The sequence below is a fragment of the Electrophorus electricus genome, chromosome 10, assembly GCF_013358815.1.
Source record: "Electrophorus electricus isolate fEleEle1 chromosome 10, fEleEle1.pri, whole genome shotgun sequence".
Taxonomy (NCBI): Eukaryota; Metazoa; Chordata; class Actinopteri; order Gymnotiformes; family Gymnotidae; genus Electrophorus; species Electrophorus electricus.
Genome location: NC_049544.1, coordinates 2,852,501 through 2,873,443, shown reverse-complemented (window position 1 = coordinate 2,873,443; position 20,943 = coordinate 2,852,501). Strand labels below are relative to the sequence as shown.

The 20,943-nt window shown below is 41.2% G+C and overlaps 1 protein-coding gene and 1 long non-coding RNA gene across 4 annotated transcripts; both read left to right on the top strand.

Annotated features, from left to right (window-relative positions):
• Positions 1 to 17: 17 nt before the first annotated feature.
• Positions 18 to 15,905, top strand: dedd1 (death effector domain-containing 1). Of its 2 annotated transcripts, none has more exons than XM_035530976.1 (6): positions 18 to 284; positions 1,745 to 2,250; positions 2,387 to 2,506; positions 2,614 to 2,760; positions 13,951 to 14,338; positions 14,945 to 15,905. In XM_035530976.1, exons 2-6 carry the CDS (start codon positions 1,791 to 1,793, stop codon positions 14,949 to 14,951), a joined length of 1,122 nt encoding a protein of 373 aa, XP_035386869.1. In that variant the 5' UTR covers positions 18 to 284; positions 1,745 to 1,790; the 3' UTR covers positions 14,952 to 15,905. The 2 variants fall into 2 exon arrangements, with proteins under 2 accessions (XP_035386869.1, XP_035386870.1); XM_035530977.1 differs by lacking the exon at positions 18 to 284 and adding an exon at positions 1,009 to 1,114.
• On the top strand, positions 2,767 to 11,309 carry LOC113583230. Of its 2 annotated transcripts, none has more exons than XR_003411247.2 (3): positions 2,767 to 2,966; positions 10,360 to 10,512; positions 11,225 to 11,309. It is a non-coding gene; the product is annotated as an uncharacterized LOC113583230 (long non-coding RNA). The 2 variants fall into 2 exon arrangements; XR_003411246.2 differs by lacking the exon at positions 2,767 to 2,966 and adding an exon at positions 3,696 to 8,371 and having other exon boundaries at positions 10,363 to 10,512.
• Positions 15,906 to 20,943: the final 5,038 nt, after the last annotated feature.

Here is a 20,943-nt window from a genome sequence, read left to right as displayed (position 1 = left end):
ACAAAACAGCATGGTGATACTGAGAAGGAGAAGAAGATTTGAAGATTACTTTCGTTCCGTAAAAAATGCGCAAATGTTAATTGTTCATAAAAAGGCGAACAACACGCGACATGCCATCTGATTGATATCGACAACGACCGTGTACTCAACCTTCCCAGTATGGCGGCTTTTACTGGTCATGGTGAAATGAGTGCAGAGGTGTAGGACTGGTGCTTCTGTTCCGCCACTCTGTACCTCCACCACCCACTGCTGTAGGAGAGAGCTGTTTCCAGAAACCTTACTTTGTAAGTGGCGAAGATAATGGCTAAATGACGCCTGACATAAAAAATGTAGTGAGTTTATTTGATATTGTTAGCTAACTGTTGAGAGATTTAAAAAACCCAAACACAACAACAACTGAATCTGTTTGGTTGGCGCTGGTGAAGGTGCAGCTTTACTAGTTAGCTGGGTTAGCTTAGCCACCAACCGTCACTTGACGTGACCGATGTGCCCGTTGTTATGCTAACGTTAGCTAGCCAACCAGTGTAGCTAGGTTAACTAACTAGCGTCTTTCACTAACTAAGCAAACGCATTTTACAACGTGTTTAAATGAACTATAAGGATATAGTCATTATCTAGTCAGTCACAGTAGTGTTTTATTTGTCCAAAGCACTCGAAACTGGTAGCGTTAGTTGCAATCCTTTGTTGGATTTGTTAGCTTGCTAGTTCGCTATTCGCTGTAAGGCCAGTGTTGTTGTGACGGTGGTGAACCACAGAAGATTGTGAGGGAACAAGTTCATCCTATTTGTTACAAGGTATTTATGTAGCTACGGACCAGTAGCAGGGTTTACACCTGTTTGTTACTGGAGTCTGAAAAACATGCTCTGGTAACGTATTTGACTCCTCTGTTATGTGAAGCTAACACTAGGGGTTAGCAACATTAGCTACCACGTCGTTACGTGTTTAACGGATTTGTTTCAAACGTGACGTTACGTCACACGTGCGCGTGATGTTGTGATGTAACTATCTTAGCTAACTAGCTTAGCTAGCTAGCTGACCTCTCGCATTTTCGCATTGGCAGCGCGGCAGGGTGTGTTTTGCAGTCCTTTTCTGCTAGTGTTCTTGGACTTGAATGGTATGTATTCTAGTGTTGTGTTGTTTTTTGGAAGCCTTTTAGGTTTCTATTCGCTATTATTATATTTACTCAGCTAAAAGCTAGTAATATCGCCTGGCTGTTTCGAGTACTTAGCTAGCTAGCTAGCTAGCTGTCTTAGCGTTACATAAAGTTTAACTCGTAACATTCATTCCTTGGGGATCCAAAGTTCCCAGATTGTAGATTGGATCTTTCTCTTTGAGTTTACTAATTTAATTGCCACCATAGCAACAGCTGGCAATACAAACAGATATATGTCGTAAATGCAGTGTCCATTAAAATGCCTTACCACTGGAAACGTCAAATCGTTAATTCTGACGATCCTAAGGTGTCTGACAAACCGATCAACAAGCCTTCTCTTGGTTTCTCCAGTATAAAGCTGATTACCACTCTTACAAGTAATACAGTAGACAACTCCCACAGTTATGCATGAGGAGGAATGGATGATGACAATTGTGCCACACACACTATCTATCGATCACACACACACATTTTATATATATATATATATATATATATATATATATATATATAATAGTGCGTGTGTGTGTATAGATATCTCACATTCCACGTTTGTTATTTAAGCTAAAGCATTGCATGTTCCTCTTCCAGAAACGTTTGTACCTGGTAGAAGATTATTTTGAATAGCCAGCTAACCATGGCAACAGTCCGCTGCCCGAGGTACTCTCTGCACTGGGAGGAAACTGATTGCCTGAGTTACTATGACCTGCTGTCTCTTCATGAAGTGTTTGAAATTGTCGGCTCCCAGCTGACAGAGACTGATGTTGAAGTTCTGTCATTTCTTCTTGATGAAACATATCCTGGGAAGCACCCTCTTGATCCAGAGGGATGGACAGAGGACATTTCCCCAGACCCTTCCATGCCCCTGAATCCCCCGTGCCCTCGGCTCTTGGAAGCTTGGCGTTGGGTACGTCCACGGGCCGACCTTTGCCATACTGCCAACCAACACAGACCGAAGAGTGGCGTTGAGATGCTGCTCGAACTGGAGAGGCGAGGCTTTTTAAACGAAGGGAACCTGGAACCTTTGTTACAGCTTCTTAGAATTCTTACACGACATGATCTCTTGCCTTTTGTGTCCAGCAAAAAAAGAAGAACAGGTGAGGACTAGAACAGGTTACCTGACGTACATTTTGACACCACTTATAGTACAGAAAGCTTTACGTGTGATGGGATAATGTTTTTTTTTTTTTTTTAAGGTACAGTTTATGTTTATTATGCCATAATTATTCTTAGTGTCACCTGAGAGAGAATCCATGAACTATACAGATGTGGAAAGCAGAGAACGCATACTCTCTAGTTCACACACAGACCCAACATCTCTGGAAAACACACACACCTCTCAGTTGAGGACAGGTAAGTGGGAATAGTTACTTAAATACGTGCCCTTTCTTTTTCATTTTGGGTGGGTATGAGGCTTGCATGAAATGGTCAAAGTGTGTTGTGCTGCTTCCAACAATCAGGTGTTGGCTCAGACATTACAGCAACTGCCCCCTCCCGAAGAAAACGGGGGAGAGGGTGTGGCCGGACCAGGGGGCGTGGCTGGAGCAGAAGGCCCACGGACACGTCAGAAATTCCGCCTCAGCCTGCACCTAATAAAGTGACCTGCGGTAAGACCACTTTTATATTCTTCGGTCCTCCCCTCTCTGTCTCTCTAACATCACCTGAACCTTTCTGTTGTCTTTCTCTGAACAGGCCCTTCCCAGTATTTTTCTCTTAGTGTCTCTCCTCATCCTCTCATCTCTGCTCAGTTTCTCCTTAGTTCAGATTCAGCCGTTTTATCCCGACTCATTGATGTCCTATAATGTCTCAGCAGGTTTGTAAGTTGATGTTAAACGACCTCTCTTTGATGTAAATGTCATGTTTATGCCATTTACATGCTAACCATTTCACCTTGCAGAATGCTCTGCAGTCTGCATTCATGTTGGTCTTTCTGTGTCAGTCCTCTCTTGCCACTTAACCTAGCAATAAAATTAAAGTACTTCTTTCAATAGTGACAGTACTGTGGAGTCCATTAAGATTGGGACATAATGTACAGAACATACAGGCTCTACATAAAACCGCTGAGTGCAGCATGGGTATTTCTCAGTTGACTCATCATTTTGAAACTGATTACACATTGAGTAGGGGGTGGGGGTTGTTACTATGTTCAGATGATCATTTCATCATCTTTGAAATGTTATTTTAGTCTAAGTGAAAACCACATTCATTAAAGTTGGCTCATTCTATCCATTTTCCTCCCAGTGGAGCTTTCAGCTGCTTGCTTATATCAAATACAATATTTAACAGACTGCTGTTCACCTTTTGAATTTTAGTTTACCACAAACTGTTCTTACACACACCCATTAACTCCTTCATGATGTGCCTTAAAAATCTGGTCTTTTTTTCTTTCTTTTTCTTTATAAAAGTGGGTTTGTTTGTAGCCCAAAGGGCAGTGGTAGCTCGGTGGTTAAGGTACTTGACTTGTAATCGTATGGTTGCTGGTTCAAGCTCCACCACCGCCAAGTTGCCATTGTTGGGCCCCTGAGCAAGGCCCTTAACCCTCAATTGCTCAAGTTCTACTCAGTCATAATTCTAAGTCATTTTGAATAAAAGCGTCAGATAAATGCCATAAATGTAGCCCATCTGTCAGAACTGAAGTGCTGACGTTTTTAATTTTTTCACTTTAGGCTCTAATTCTATATCTGTAGATTTTGAATATTCCAGAATATTTTGAGAGAAAGGCATCATGATTTTAAGTCTTATTTTTTCTCATTCATTCAAGCAAACTGAAAAATACTCTAAATGATTTGTGCTTCTCTGCAGCCATTTTGTGGTGGTGTTCAGCTGTATTATTCAGTGTCTGAATCAGACAGGCATATTGTCCATGTAGCTATGTTCAAAATGGACCTCTGATCACCATTCTTTACATTGTGAAATCAAAAGCATTATGTGGAACACTAAGAAACAAAGTTCATGATTTAGTAAACAAATGTTGTACACTTACTTTACATGAATTTGCTAGTCACACTGAGAAAGTAGTCTCATTCCCTAGCATGTGCATGCAAAATATAATGCTGTCAGTTCACTGTAACTGCTACAGCAGAGGAAATGTAAAAATGCTTAAACACTGTGCTGTTTCAAGATGTTGCTATTGTAGCTTACCATCCTCCTCAAAGAAGTTGTGTGTAAACCTTCAAACCAAATGACACGGTCGATCATGAGTGTTCAGTATCCTTTTGTGTGCGTCATATATGCAGGACCTATTATGATGCGCTGTGGGATTATAAGAGTGCACTGGAAATTCTCTACCATTTTTGGTCACCACTACAAAATGGCAGCCTCTCAAAATAGTGTATTATAATAGTGAACAGGGCATTGTTCTGAACATGGCGTATTGGTTCTGCCTGTGTTTGATTAGGACACTGAAGTGGCTGTTCACTAATTTCAAGATCTTGGAATTGATCCTTACACCTTCAGTAAAAACAAGGTTGTAAATGTATATGTATTATTTCATACAGGTATTGTGAAACATGAGGCAGACGTATGCAGGGCGTAGTGTGCAGGATATGGCTAAAACCTAAATTGTCAGGGTGATTCACCATTGAAAGTATTTTATTGCAAGTTTGGATTAGTCTTGATTGCAAGTTTGGATTAGTCTTGGTCTGGGAAACCAGCCCTACATATAACACCATGACATAGGTAATGATACCTCCAGAATCAATCTTTATATTTGATAGTTGTTTTCGCACAAATATTTATTTAAAACTTGAAGGTAAACTGAGCGATGACCATTAGCCTTTGGGAAAATGTGTCCAGATAGAATCATCACTTGTTGATTTGTGTATACTCTTGAAGCCTTTGGTTGTACTCTAGGTCACATGTCTTTTATCTCCCTAATGGTGACCAAGCATCTAACGTTGTCCAGTGTTGACATTTTGCAAACATAGTTACTGAGTAAGGAGTGCACATAAGTTACCATTATGTGCACTAGTTACCATTGTTCAATCTGCATGTCAAAGCATTAAATAATCACTTAAAAGACCAAAGCTTTGCCAAGAATACAATTTACACAGATGGTTTCGTAAAATGGCAACATATGTCAGTATACAAACCAAATTAAAATTGTCATAATTTCAGTCACCTCCAACTTACCATGCATGTCTGCTCAGGATTATAATGTCAAATCTCATATGGGCCTGTCTAATGTAAGCATAACCAATGTGAATGTGTTAGCCACAGTAGGCTGACTAGAATAGCTAGCAATAACAGATTCTGTTGCACAGTGTCTGATGAGTAAACCACTGAAGATGGTTAATTGTGTTCTGCAAAAGCAAAGCCATGAGGTTCTAAATGTTTCATCCTCTGGATCTTTGTTTGCAGGTTTCTGTTAGTAACATCAGTAGCAGCTCTTACCTGTGACCAAAATTCCTGCTTTAAAGTCAAAAACTGATATTGTGACTTGAGTCTTTCTCAAATTGTGAAGACCACATCCTACAGGGCTCCAGACTAGCTAACTTTTTCCAGAAGTGTTTCATTTTGGATTTTTAAGATGCCATAGTATCATCATCTTTGTTTGGATTATCTACACTGTATGTATTTCATATCATTAAGGCTAGTTAAGGAGAAGTATAGGAAAGCATCACAGTTATTAACAGACATTTCAACAGGGGAAATCTTCACAATTTCCATAAATAATACAACTGCATGTTGCACATATCAAGTAAGTTAGGATGAGTAAATTCAGTCCAATATAGGTAATAAGATTCTGCAGGTTATTTAAAAATAACACAGTTATCTTTGTGTGATTTTTCTTTTTAAAAAACTTTTTTTATGACCATTTTATGTCTTTATTATACTACATATGAAATAGCCTACTCCTATCTTCAGGTTTTGAATGTGTTATTGTGAGCTTGTTGCAGTGTAATAAACTTGCATTCCCTGATACTCACAGCTAGTCTAACCATGTGTGACGAAATGAGAGTGAAGTTATCGAAACCAGATTGGAATTTGATAAAAGTGGATAGTCAAGCTCACTGTGTGACTTGAACAGTCTGCAGCGTCTGCACCATTTGTGTGATAAACATTAGCTAGATATTGACCTCTTCACGGAAGACTCGAGCTGAGAGAATGCTCTGTCACTAGCTCACAGAGTGATATCTAGCTAGCTAAACTAGCGATCATGTCATTAACCAGAGGTAACGTTAACATTTACACAGTTAGTTTTGTATTGTATATTGATTTGTTTTTTACCTAATCATCGTTTTTCGTTTCACCTGCTGGAACACTGATGTCCACTTCAGCTTTTTTTTTTTAAAGGTCAAAGCATCGCTAAAAGTGCTTAAGCAGGTACCACTTCTCCACCACTTAAAAAAGTGACTTGACAGTGTCCTACTTACCATTGCCATAGGAATCAGGGAGAGTGAATTTTGAAGCAGAAATGCACCAACCGTAACTTACTTGCCTTTCATTTACCTGTTGCTTCATATACTTTTATAGACGTAATTTTAATGCATGCAGCATTTTTGTCCCCAAAAAGCTTTAATATTGTCCCATGAACTCTTTTTATCATTCCTGGGAAGGTGGGATGCCGTTAGTCTGGAGCCCAGCTCCTATCTTGGTCTTATATTTGCGTGGAGTGAAAACTATTTGCTGATAGAGAAAGCGATTTCACCTTCAGCTGTGTACTATTGTGGTTTTTAGCTTTACAGAGTACTTATGTTATTGATGTCTTCCATACAATGTCAGAAACCACATAAATTAAGATTATATAACATTGTCCATATGTAATGATTTGGCACGCAGTTTGTACACTATATCTAATGGGATGTACATTTACCGTAAAATACTATTTTAAAAAGTTGTATTGGCCTTCTAACTACTGCAGAATTTGGACCTTTAACCACAAGATCTTAAGCTCTTTAACTGCAATAAGCATTATTAGTGTTCTTTTTGTGCTCAGCTTTTACTTGAATGTCAGTTTTGCTGATGGTTCATTGTGTACTGTTCAAACATCCTTAAAGGGTGATAACTGGGTAATGGAGAAGATACAGCCCTATCATTACAAAATGTGCCCGTGTTTATAGTGGCTGATGTGCCCCAACAGGTTAACAAACTGGCCTTGATTTGAGCCAAGGCATCTACAGGCAAATATGGGCTGCATGATAAAGGTCCACCGAGTTAAACTGCTAAGTAAAGCTTTACCAAACAACTAAAAATGAGTAAATTGCATAGTACGAATGTTCGAAACTGTATGGAAAGTACCAGCGTAGCAAGAAGTTAAGAATCACAGTCCTCTATCTTCCTCTGAGCTTTTTAGGTACGTTTTAATGACAGGATGTGGGGATCCAATTTCACACTACATCCTTTTCCTTAGTTTTCTTTTTGAGTACAGACTTTGGAGTGAAATGTCTTTCAAAATACACTTCTTGGTAACTAACTAGATGTTAGCAACTAGTTAAGCAGGATTAAACGAGTTAAAACATATTGAAACTAACTCAATGGGATCAAATTTAATTATTATGCTATATTATGATTGACAGGAAAATAACTTTGCTCATGAAATTATTTAGGGCTTTTAATTAGTTGGTTTTTTTTTTTTTTTTTTTAATATATATTTTGATGTTAGTTGATCAGATTGAGTGAACTGTGGAAAAAAATACCAGTATAGACTGTAAACTTTGGCCAAACTGACTGAAACATCAGAATTGATCACCTGTTGGATTTGTGCACTCAAAGATTGGAATTAAATATATTCAGGCCCTGCATGCTTGATTCTTGCATACATGGTCCATGCAGGTAGCTATAGAGTAGTGCATTACTGTTCATAGCTGAATAAACCATGATGGATTGCCACTGGATGTTTCTTGCTTGTGAACTGTGAACTGGGTTGGGTCAGTAGTCATTGAACATATAAGACTGCAGTGTATTACTTAGTAGGCCTTTAGTTAGTTTACTACCTCAAGATGTTGCTTTCTATTCCATGTTGAATTTTAACCAAATGTCTATACTTTAGATGCTTTTGGTATAGTTTAATTCTTAGGTTTTGCCTTCACCTCCTCACTCTTTTGTGTGTGTGTGTGTGTGTGTGTGTGTGTGTGTGTGTGTGTGTGTGTGTGTACGTGGTTGTGTTTCTGTGTTTTGTTATTGTTGAGGGATTTTTGCCTCCTTTCCATTTCTCTGGTCCTTGTCATGGTTGAACTGGGAGCCCTACAACGGTGAATGACACCCTCATTATGCAAGGTCACATCACACCTTTCCTTTACCGCTCCTGCATTTCCTCTTTCCCTTCCACTCTTCCTAACCCCCTTTTTCTAATACTCAGTAAAATCCTGACATGTTAAATGAAGTGCGGTTGCTTTGGAAATGTGTTGAGTTGCACCGTCCTCTTTCCTCCCTCCTAATGCATCCACATTTAGTGTAGAACAGAGCTCTCCAGTTATCTTTTAACCAAACCTTCTGAAGCCCACTGACCACTGTGAGTGCTCAGGTCTGCTGAAGCACGACGGACATGTACCCGCTAGCTCTGCCTCCGTCACTGGCCCATAACTGACCCTGTGATTCTAAATATCAATGAGCCAAAGGGGAGCATGAATAACATGGATTTTCAGCTTCTTAAAAAGTATGCCAATCAAGGGCTGTCCCATACTGGCACAGTTTACCCAAAAATGTTGTTTGCTACACATTTTGGGTTACTCATGAAATGATGCATATGAAGCTATTTCTTTTCCCCCCCAATATGTTATTGCAGTGTATTGGGTGGCTTTTGTGTTCATTGTTTTGGAAGGATAGCACTTTGTTTTTCTCCCTGCTTTTCTTGGAAATATTGCAGTCTGTTGGTTTGAAATCTCCCTTGATGTTGATGACTTTAAAGTTGTACATTTTTGTCGTAGCTCTCAAACTGGATATTTTGGTTCTATTGGTATGCAAACAAATTCTAAATTTATTTCAGATGGATTTACAGCAATCCATTGAGAATTAATATTCATATCAAGAATTAAACGTTCAGATGGGATTGATGGAAAAATGCTGTTCTGGAGAAACTTACCAAGGCATTATTGCTCATAACAGCAGAAATCAGTGTATATAAGCACTTAAGGCCACCAAAAGATACCTGTCAGGTATTGCATGAAATGGTCAAGAAACCATTTCCTGATCTGATGCCCTAGAGATTGTTTAATGATAGTTTTGAGAACTTTACCCAACAATGTCTTCCTTTTATAAACTAGTGCATGCAGGGTGGAATAATGAAGAACTGCATTGAAAGAGAAACTTTTTATTGCAGTGGTAGTTTTGAATAACAAGCCAGCCATCCTTGTGCCGTACTTCTTGTTAAACAGAGTAGAACAGGCCGACATTAATAATGTAGTTAGCTAAGATGCAAATTAATGTAACTACGTTTCTGCTGTCAGTTTATAGAAAAGTAGCTAATTACACTACAAGCTTACATGGTAAAGGTAGCTTACATTAGGCTGAGGGTCTAATTAGAAGAATATTTAAATAAAGAGTGTGGCTTACCTTGTTGCCATGGAAGACATTGTTAGTTAATGATACTTTGCTACCCAGTGAGTAAAAATACTATAGTTTAACTGCTTGCAAGGAACTTGAATTAAGACACAATGCTACCAATTCATTACTGGCAAATTAATCTAGCTTCATAACCTTAGTCACATTTTCTGCCTGTTTTCTGCCAAATTGGCAAATCAGACTATATATTTCTGGATAGAATGGGCCATTTTTCTTCAAAACAATGCTTAAAAATCAAATTAGCGAAGCACCCTTTTAATTTTACTCTTAAGTTTAATAAAAGTTGCTCTAAGGAATTGAACACACCAAAATACCCTGATCTGAAAGCAGACTTGTGCTTCATATTTCTCATTTCCTATGTAATCCAAACCTTTTTTCCTCCCACAGACAATAGTTCAGGCACACTGGCCTATTATCTAAGAAGTCTTAATGTAGTAATACAGAAATAAATGTTTATCATTTGGAAAAAGCGAGGTTCCTTCTTTAGTATGCATATGTGCTTTACACAATGTCTGATACTTCAGCAGCTTAAACGGCTGTAATGTGTTGGTTAAATTGTTGGTTATAATAACTAGTAACACTTAAAAAAATCTGTGTTTAAGCTACTCTCCTGCTGTGCCATGAATGCCCTGTGAGGTTTGACCTTGTACCCATGAACATGCTGAAAATGCTGTTTGCTTTGTTGACTCCACATTTGATTCCAGCAGGTTGACTCTGGAATGGATAGAGAGAAAGAGAGGGCACGCGCAGCACTACAGAGTGTGTGCGCTGTCCGCTCTGTGCAATCGTACAGAGTCCAGCCAAATGTGTGCTCTCTCACTCGCTCTCTCCTTCATGAGCCCTGGTCCATGTCTAAGGTAAAGAGTTTACCTTCCTCACTCAAGCTACGAGGAGGGGTGCTCAGTGTTAAGATATCAGTGTTCCATTTTAAACGGTCCTCTCCTTCATATGTTGCACCCCAAAAGACATCCCCCCCCTTTTTTTTATTCTGTAGTGAATGTATGGTATAGAATGCTGGAGAAGTTGTTGGCCTCAGAGTTTCACAGAACTGACTCAAAAAAAAGATAATTCATCAGTGTCCTACAAGTGCATGTGTGAAAAAATGCTGTTAAATGTTTCAGTCCAAACTTATTTGGAGATAAACTCCCTCCTGATCTCCTGGTCATTCCAAATGAAACCAAAAACCACCTCTTACTACTTTATTCAAATGTTGTCAAATCCACCTTAGAAGGTAGCTGAACCTTTTATGTTCCGACAGCCATGTTCTGTTTTCACACCCCACCAAGAATGGCTTCTGGCTGTATTGAGAAACCTCAAACCATTTTTTTGTGTGAGCAGTTCTGAGGAAAATGACCCAACAGAGCTCTTACTTAAATGTTGACCTCAATATCTTTTGAAGAAATCACTGGAGAGAATGTTTGTTAAATTTGTTATTTTCACTCGTATGCAGTTGATGTTTTTGAAATTGCCTGCTTTGTGCTTGATCCCAACAAAGGAAGAACCTTTGGAAAACGTTCATCCCAAAACCTGCTTGTCTTTCTCTCTCTTTCTCTCCTTTTGTGTCCACAGTTGAAAAACAGACTGACTCAAGTGTCAGGGACAAAACAAGTTGGCCATCCTCACATACTAAGAGAGGGAGAGAGCGAACTTAAAGAACGAGATTAAATGGCCGATACTGTCTTAGGAGCTGTTGGTCAGCAGCCTCCTGCTCTCATTCTCTCTCCTTCCATCTGGGTTTGTTGCTCATCAGAAAAGAGGGATGGAAATAGTGGCGAAGCTCTTCGCATGGAGCAGCTCCTCATAAAATGGTGCCTAAAGGTTGTGCCTTGGAATAATGAATTTAGCTTTTTGTTTTTGTTTGTTTTTGTAATTAACAATTTTTGTTTTAAATAGACTACCTTTTTTCCCCCCTTCGTGCCTTCATGTAATTGCTGCAATGATGCTGTGTGAATGCTAAATTGGCCTCCTGTCCAGTTCTTTGTAAAGAGTAGACACATAATCCATTATAGAGGAAAACCTCTTTGTCATGTGATTTGTGCTCAATCCACTCTCTTAGACAAAGTGCTGAAATAGAAGCAATGTTCTCTTTATACGAGTGAAGAAAAACACTGTCGTACCTGCATGACGATATATGAGGTAATGGAAAGTGCTATGTGCATGTACACTGTTAATTTAGCCCTTTTGGAGAACCTACCAAAAAAGCCTCTTTTTTGTTTGTTTTTGTTTTGTTTTTGTTTGTTTGTTTGTTTCCACTTTGTTGTGTACAAACCTACATTGGAGTGTAACATGTCTGGAGAAAATACTGAGGGAACCAATATATAAACACAGATTAAAGGTGAAACAATCTGGCTACCCTAACACACTCAGTATTGGAATGGACCGGAGCCAAGATCATGGTTAAAACCCTTGGGCTTGACAACCATGTACTCATTGCATTGTTTACAATCCCTTTCTCTGATTATTAAATAATCGTGTCAGCTGCTTGATTTTGACCCGCAGAATTTTCTGCCTCATTTTCTGCCTCATTTTGGCGATTAATATGTTATACATGTTAAATTTACAAGAAAGACCATATATGCAGGTATAGGTTGGTGATTTAATAATCACGTGTATTAATGGTCCTCATTTCTTGCTTAATTTTCGCCCTAGTTCCAGTAAAATCACTTGAAACATAAATGTTCTTATCCAAATAGCAGGATCTGTTGGTTTGTAGATTTTGAAATACTTCAAATTTGAAATCTTCAGAATCTAAAGAAATATTAGTTTTGTTGAGAAAAATTTCAGAATTCCTGAAACACAAAGGAAAGATAAAGCTTGTTGTCCTTAGTTTTCTCAAGTATGATTTGCGTGTCTGCTCTAACGAATGCACTCAGACGCTTACTCTATTGGTGCTTAACTCTCCCACAGTAATGTTCCTATATTAAAGCCTAGAAATTCAAGCCAGTGGAGGCTGGTCAGCAGCTTTGAGGTTTGAGTTTTGGTTGTGGGAAGGTTGGATTTGTGTTGCAGCAATGTTCTGAAGATCGATGGGTCCACTTCTGCCTCTGACATGAAATGACATGAAAGGAAATGACATCACTGCGAAGCTCTGGTTCAGTATGTATCCACCTCGTATCTTACCGTCTCTGTGCCCTGTGCTGTTGCATGACATCAGTTCCTCCTGTTCTCAGTACCACAGTGTGGTACAGTCAGCCTTTATTATTGCTTACTACCTTTGGCCTCTGAAATAAGAAATGTTCAGTTCAAAGCAAAAGACCAAATCTTCTCATTGCCAGCCCAACTTGGAACAACTGAAATTCTTTGTTTTAGGACTGAGATCATGGTCATATGCCGTGTTTAAACATGAAAATATCCTTCATTACTGAATTTCCCCAAAACAGTACCCTCTGTTGATGGACTTTTCAGCACTTCCTCAAAGCTGAAATACCCATAATGAACCTTGACTCCAAGACACCTCATTTAGCATTCTTTAAGACAGGGCTTAATATGGTTGTACATTTTGCATAATTTAAATCACCAGCATAGAAGCAAGACAATTTTTTTGAAAGTGCTGAAAGTGACGGCATTTGTAATGAAGTTCTTGTGAGCTTGATTAAAATGTGTCCTCCAAAAAGCTACCATGTGGGGTTATATTTGCTCTGTTGAATACACCCATCCATCTGTACAGGCAAAGTGTCACTTGAATATGGGTCAGTTCAATATTCCTGTAATTTGAGTTTGATTCTCAGTCCTCATCAGTCTGTTGCTATTGAGCTTGGAATGCTTGGTGCCCCCTGCTGCTCATAGCAAGAACTACCCTGAGCAGACAAACAAAAACATGACAACGCCAGGCCATTTATGTTGTACTAAGCCCTGTCCCTTGTGCACTCTGAAACACCCTCTATTATTCTGAAAGAACATCCTAGACCTCCATAAGATTAAATGACCTAGTAGCAGAAGAAGTGTTTGTTGATGTACTCAGTCAGTTTGCTAAATAAAGGTTTCTCTCTTTATTTCTCCACCTTTTACCCCTTTTTTCAACTCCACTTTGCTTTTGTGACCCTTACGTTCTCATGCCTCTCCTTTACACACCACTGTTTTTCAACCGATCACATTCTTTCATTTATCCTATTATCTGCTTCCCCACTTGCTTTTCCTCTACCCCTGCCCTCTTTCACATCCTGCTTGTCCCATCACCCTGCATCTGAATCTCTCCATCTTCCACCTCTTTTCCTTCCATGTATCTCCCCCTTTTTCTCCCATCCTCCTGCCCCAACCCACCCCCACCCCCCACCCCCTCCGTTTCTCCATCATAGACATCCGGCTGCGTGTGCGGGCGGAGTACTCCGAGCATGAGTCGGCCCTGCGTGGGCGTGTCTCCTCGGACAAGCAGCAGCTGCTTGAGCGCCAGTTTGAGCTGTTCAGCCGGGCCAGCCTGCTGCTGCGCGCCCGGGACCTTGGCTCCATCGTCTGCGACATCAAGTTCTCCGAGCTGGCCAACCTGGATGCCTTCTGGGCCGATTACCTGAGCGGGGCGCTCCTTGAGGCGCTCAAGGGCGTCTTCATCACGGACTCGTTGAAGAGGGCAGCAGGGCAGGAAGGTGTGCGGCTGCTGGTCAGCGTGGACCAGGACGACTATGAGGAGGGCCGGAGACTTCTGCTCAGCCAGCAGGAAGCTGGCAACGTGAGTGGCAGTACGTGGAGGTGGGTTACCGTTCTTCTCTTGACTCAGAGGTGCCTTTACCTGAACTCTTATAAGGTCACAAGTCAGTGATTTGTTCCATACATGATGCAAAGCCACTAATCTTATGTGAGTTGGGGTTTTAGTACACAAACCTCCTTCACCAAGCATTTGTATTTGTATTGATGCTAATTCATAGCAATGTGAGTATTGCATAATGAGTAGTGCCTTGGTTCATGGAGAGATTTTATTATATATGTGTTTAATGAACTTGAATGCAGTTAATGAGCTTAACTTTGAGAAACTTAAGACTTGCGTTGAAAATGATCCGAGGACAGTGAAAATAATGTTGTGCCACAGGGGGGCAGCAGAAAACATCAGCTTTTTTTTGAGTTGGGGGGTTTGTCATTGTGGGGCCACTTTGCCAAACTTAAACCTATACATGAAATACAGCAATCATAATTTAGTTCAAGGCTACTTTCAGTCTTTGTCTAAGAAAAAAGTGGCACTTGTGGAATTGATTATTCAAAGTTTAAAATCTAATCTTAATTGGCCAGAGAACTGTTCATTAGAAGACAAGCTGCCTCTGTGTGTGCTAATTTCATTCTCTTTATATATCCTCTCACCAGTTCCTGAGAAAAGTCATGGATGCCAAGATGAAGAAAATCTTCCCCCGAGTTATTGTACAGGCAATAAAAAAGGAGGGGCTGTGAAGAGACGCGATAGAGCATTTTGGATTGATGTATGACTGAAATGAAAACAGACACTTTCCCAGCAGAGGTTGCTAGCTGAAGGAACCACGTAGTTTGCAATTATTTGCGGAGCCATGTAGTCTCTGTTCCTGATACCAGTCAGAACAAGTGCACACATGGCCACCCCACACAAACTTTCACCTGTGTAAGCTTGTTACAGCTTCCTGTGGCACCAGTCATTTCTGCATTACAGTATAATAACTGCCCTTCTGTTTATGTTGAGTCTGTATTTGACTTTTATGTTAATGAGTTTAAGGATGGGTGAACATTGTCCTTGATGTAAGTTTGCTGTAGATCAATAGATGATGGACAGCTAAGATGAGTAAGAAACGTGGCATGTGTCCTTAAGAACCATCGGTCATTCCTAAAATGTCCAATGGACCCCATATTCACCCCTAAAGCTATTCAATCTGCCGCCATTATTACCAAAACATACCCAAATATGCCGACACAAGCGTGCGGTCTGTTTTCTACGAGCGGGAGAATACATTTGAGCTTTCGCGTAAAACCGAATTAGTCTAGGAGGTGCGTTATCTCATGTGTTAGATAATGAAGGGCCCCGTGTAGCGTAACGTATGCCTGCCATACACCAGCGTTACGAAGCCCCAATCCACCATGACTCGGCGGCCTGATGAGGGACGAGCGACGGTCCACGAGTCCATAAGAACCGAGAAAACGCTGAAAGAGCAAAAGAGAAGAGCGGAGGTCCTCTAGACCTGACGGCAACCACACTGGGCCATTATAGGATTTTTTATTATATATGGGTGAATACATACTTATTGTCTTTATATATTGTTTGAAGAAATTCCAAAAAAAAAAAAAAAAAAAAGTTCAATGGTAGATAGCCATTCTCTGTAGGAATGGATGTAGGCATCAGTTAATTCAAAAGGCAAATAAAGTGTGGGGGAAAAATGTTTCGTCTTTTTCCGGTTTTTGTTTAACGTCTTAATTTAAATAACGCATGTACCGGCATTTACTGAATAAAGATGCTACCGAACGTGGTTGTTGCCGCCGTATTGTTCTTATCTCACTTATTAGTGTTTTTAGGCTGTGTTGGTTGCTTCGTGCTTCAATAACAGCACCATCACTTTCGAAAACATTTTGATTGTGGATTGTTTTAAAATCCGGAAGCAAGGGCCTTTTAAAATGCGCGACCAAGCTAACGTTAGCCATAATTAACGAGGGGACAAATGATTTAACTAAACAAAAATACGTATAAAACAAACATGGTTGGTCTGCTGTTTGAATACGTGGAAATTGGTAAGCGCGATCCAGCAATATTTTTATTCAATTAACACGTTCATTGCATTCGGTCTGTGCTCTTTTAATAGTGGATTTAGATCACTGTGGATGTCATAAACCCACGTCTTCAGATGGATAACAGTCATGGGGACAACACTCCTCACCTGCTTATGATCCCATTCAACTATCTAGGATGGTAACAGTGTGATGGACTGCCTGACTGCCAAAGGGCCCCCAGGACTGCACAGGCTTCCATTCCACCAGTGGAACTCCACAGAAAAGGCCAGTTTGTCAGGCCAGCTAGGCCAGCTATACCAGCACAGACCCCTGTACAGAAATTCAAGGATACTTTGATTACTCTCTTCTTCAGTAGAACTTCATTACTGAGGACGGTGAGACTCTCACGGCCTCTCTGTGGGACCAGTGGGAGTTGGAGGCTGACTGCCTTTGGCCTGGACCATCTGTCTGGGACACTGGCTTCAGAGAATCAGGGTGTTGTGCTGCTGAGCACTGGGTGCAGCTGCACAGCACTGTATTGCTCACGCATCACCAAGAGTACAGGAGTCCCAGCACCGTGTCCCTCCTCCTCTTCCTGTCAAGGCATCCCCATCCCTGTCAGCCGTATTGAGCGCCATCGTTACTCAACTGGAACGACGTACCCCTCTGGCTTTCTGTGGCCAGCCTGTCCCGCTATGACAGGATGAACAGGACAAGGACAGCAGAGAGGTAGAGTTCAGCTGCTGCTGTTGCCTTCTCACCTGCTCGATGGACACAGCGGAAGGGGGGGGGGGGGGGGTGGTCAGGTTTCGTATCGATTTCTAGCACAATATATCCATTGTTGATTTCTTAGATTTGGTAAACCTAGATGACCTTGTGTGGACCTGCTTCTGCTAAAACAGTGGTGCTGGTCAGTGAGATCAATCACTGTGTTCTCATGAATTATAAGGATGATTAAAAACAAAATCCTTAAAATAGTAAAAATGACAATTGTTATATATAAAAATAAAAAGGATGCATTACAATAAAAAAATAATTGAAAACAATACATTAACCTTTTCTGAAGGTCTAGGTTGGAGGTGAGTGCAAGAACCAGTGTAGTTTTGTTCTATGTGCCCTAGTATTTGTTAAAGGTGCTCAACAAAACAATCAGCAGGCTTTCTCTTCACTTCTCCAGTGTACAGCTGATTATATCTCTTACAGAAGATCCAATAGACAATCCCTGCAGTAGTGCCCAAGGAGGAGTTGGTGATGACGAATGACCCTTTAGTAGTGGTTACCTTATTGGTTGTAACAACAAATTTACATGTAACGCCTAAAGCAGATGCAGGCAGTAATAGTGTAGTTATTCTGATTGATCATGTATCTCACTTTTCACAAGCACATCTTAAATATTTTTGTCTCATCCGTAAGAGATTTTTGGAGGCTCCAAAAGCTAAGTTCAGTAAAGATAATGCACCACAAACACCAGGCTCTCCAAAATTGTCAGTGCAGATGTTTAGTTCAGACAGAGAGAAGTCCTGTGGAGAGACAGCTTTCTCATCCTGTGGAATATGGCTGTGGGCCCACATTAGAGTCACTGTCATGTATTTAGTTATCATTTCCAGTGGCTAGGCATTTTAATGCTAACAGACATTGTGTTAATGACTTTTTGCATTGATAGTTGTTGTTACAGCAGCTATGCAGTTGGGAACATAAGGCTAAAGAACTAATCTACACTTTCTGAACTTTAGAGCCCCATGGAGTTAATGTTAAGAATTAAACCTCTACTGACTTGAAAATAATCAGGTTTCGCCTCCTAGAACTTTGAAAGTACTTTGTGGCTTGGTAGGGAACTCAGATTAAAATATATGTGCTATTTATTAAAATTAGGAATTGCATGCATGCAGAGTCTATACTAGACTCAGATGTGAAACTTCCCTTGGAAACCTTCCTCACTGCCCTCTCTCTCTCTCTCTCTCTCTCTCTCTCTCTCTCTCTCTCTCTCTCTCTCTCCTTGCTTTAGAAGGCATTATTTATTGCAGTGTGCACAGGCAAAATTAAGATGCTGTAATGAGAATAAAAGCAAACGCGTCTGTTAGGTAGAGTTGGCCTAACTCAAACGCGTTTCTTAGGTAGACTTGGCCTAACTCAAATAAAACGAGGCACCCTTACAAAACGATTCACATCTTTAATTCCATTAAACTGGCTAAGTAATCACACTACTTCAAGTGACACGTTTAAAGACAACTTTAGTTTAGTACTAGCTACACCTGTTGTCGTCCTAAATGATAATGGCAGAGTTTTAGAGTCATTCCGAGTTACAACCTTGGTAGTGAAGCCAGTGTTGCCAGAGTGACTAAATAATTAAATTCAGTGTTTACCCACAAAACGTATTTTGTAAAATGTACCGTTGAAATGCAAGACGATGAACTGGTTATATTTACCTTTTTTTTCTTCTTCTGGGGTAATGAGGGGCTCGTCGGCCAATGACGTCATCGGAGCCCTGTCCGCGGTGCTGAAGGTAGTGCCGCGTGCTGGCTGGCACCAGCTCGCGATGGTGCTGAAAGGACCGCGCACACGCCACTTTTGCCACTAGTCAAATCGAGATGTATTTTGAGCGATCTTTCCTGTTAAAGTTTTGAAAACGCGTTCTCCTCCCCTCCCCCACAATATAAGCTTCCACAAGCATAACTCAGCTTCGGGATTACTTTTTTTGTTTTCTTGATAAATTGGTGAATGGGTTGGCGGCTGCATTACTAGTATTTCCTTGAAATTATTTATAGTCACTTCGTCTTTTGTCGTCTTTCTCCTACTTGCTGCCTCGTTGGCTTACTCGGACATTCCCATTTCGTCCAGTCAGGAGCAACCGATACGTCGCCATGGAAACCGCCGAGAGTCACGTGGGGGGCGTAAAGGGGTGTTGGGGGATGATGGGAGGCGCACGTCGGTGTTTGCGCGTGATCACCCCTCCCCTCCCTCATTTCGTCTGACCCCGTCACCTTTCACCTCCAATTCAAATTCTGCCTCCTCACCCGAGTCCTTCTCTTTTCCCCTCTGTCCCTACACTGGCCCCCCGCACACACCTCTGTGCCCCCCGCCCCCACCTCTCCCAGATCCACACGCTTCGCTCCCTCTGTCCTGTGTCCAGCCAGACTGCGCGTATAGCGGAGATCGCGGGCGTTCATCGATGGACATGCTGGTAATGTTTTCTGAAAAACAAAGCCATAAAGAAACCTTTATCAAACTAAACATTGCATATTAATAACTTTTCTTTCTATCGTCAATAATTTTGGTCCTCCCCGACCCGCCGCTTTCCTCCTTCTTCTTCTTCTTCTTCTTCTTCTTCTTCTTCTTCTTCTTCTTCTTCTTCTTCTTCTTCTTCTTCATCCTTCCTCTTCATCCTTCCTGACCCTGAGATGTTCCTGTTTTCTGTTGTTTCTGACTGTTATATAAATTCACATTTATTTCCTTAAAACGCTTACCAATTCTGACTTGGAATGCATCCCGCACAAAGGAGAAAGACGAGTGGGAAAGCGCGAGCGCAGGCTCCTATTACCTCTAATGATTCCTTGCGCGCGCCAGAGTTTTCTTTTTTTATTGATTAGTCAGAAACTAATTCTCTGAGCAACCCTGGTGTCTCCCTCGCTCTCGCCTTACACCCCCTCCCCACCCTTCCCATGTCGCTCTGCATGTGTCTGCGAATCGGTGCGTGTACGAATTCGCGCGTGCTCTTTTCTGCATCCAGTAATAGGTGCGCATCATCGCGGGAATATTTAAGATGAAACGTGACCGTCTATTATGCCTACATTACGCATGCACGCGGAGGTTTGCAGTGTAGCCTCCGCGCTTTGTGGAAGGTTTTTCTCGATTCCCTCGACATCCAGCGAGCACCAGACTGGAAAGAGATGCTGTTGTAGCCATTGTCGTGTTCTTTGCTTTTGTTGTAGCTTTGATATTTCACCGGCGCGCGTGTGCTCAAGCAAGATTTCTTGCAGTAAAGCAGTCTGACTGCATTTCCTTTAAGACCGAAGCAGTCCTCCTAATGTGGTCGTGCATGCCCGTTGGAAATTCCACATACTACCAGAGGGCTTTGTCGATTCAGTGTTTGAGTCTTGACGGATTGTACCTATAAACCTGCTTTGGATGTGATGAATATAGTGTTTATGCTGCTGACAGAGAGCAGTCAAGAGTTTTTCATCCCAAGGTTGTCTGTTTAGGCCTACATGTTTTACACGTTTTAATTTTATACCTTTCCGTCAGTGCCTGTCAAAGCTTTTGTTGTCAATTTGTGACTTTGGTGATGAAAACAGCACGTGCTGAATTCTCCTTCTCGGTCATTAGCGATGCGCTGCGCTCTGCTCGCTGTAGGAATGGGAACATGCATTAGTCCTCCCGGCAGGTATTTAATCAATATGGTCGATATGTGTTTGGCGGCGTGGGCTCAATAACAACGCTAAAATAACACCGTCGTGCGGCCTCCACGGCACGGAGAACCGGCACCGCCGAAGGGAAATCGATAAGCAAACGGAGTTAATTATCAAAAAATCAATTAAAAGGAGGAGGTTTGCGCTATAAAAGAGCGAGCTCGGCTCGCGTACGGACAGAGTCAGGGAACGGTCGGCTGGAGCTCCCGTAGTTCCAGGCTTTTCGGTGCT

Excerpts from the sequence above, each read along its gene's own strand:
- dedd1 (XM_035530976.1), top strand. The coding sequence starts at position 1,791 with ATGGCAACAGTCCGCTGCCCGAGGTACTCTCTGCACTGGGAGGAAACT. Across the intron at positions 2,251-2,386 it reads CAGCAAAAAAAGAAGAACAG|TGTCACCTGAGAGAGAATCC; the intron begins GTGAGGACTAGA and ends AATTATTCTTAG. Across the intron at positions 2,507-2,613 it reads CACCTCTCAGTTGAGGACAG|GTGTTGGCTCAGACATTACA; the intron begins GTAAGTGGGAAT and ends TCCAACAATCAG.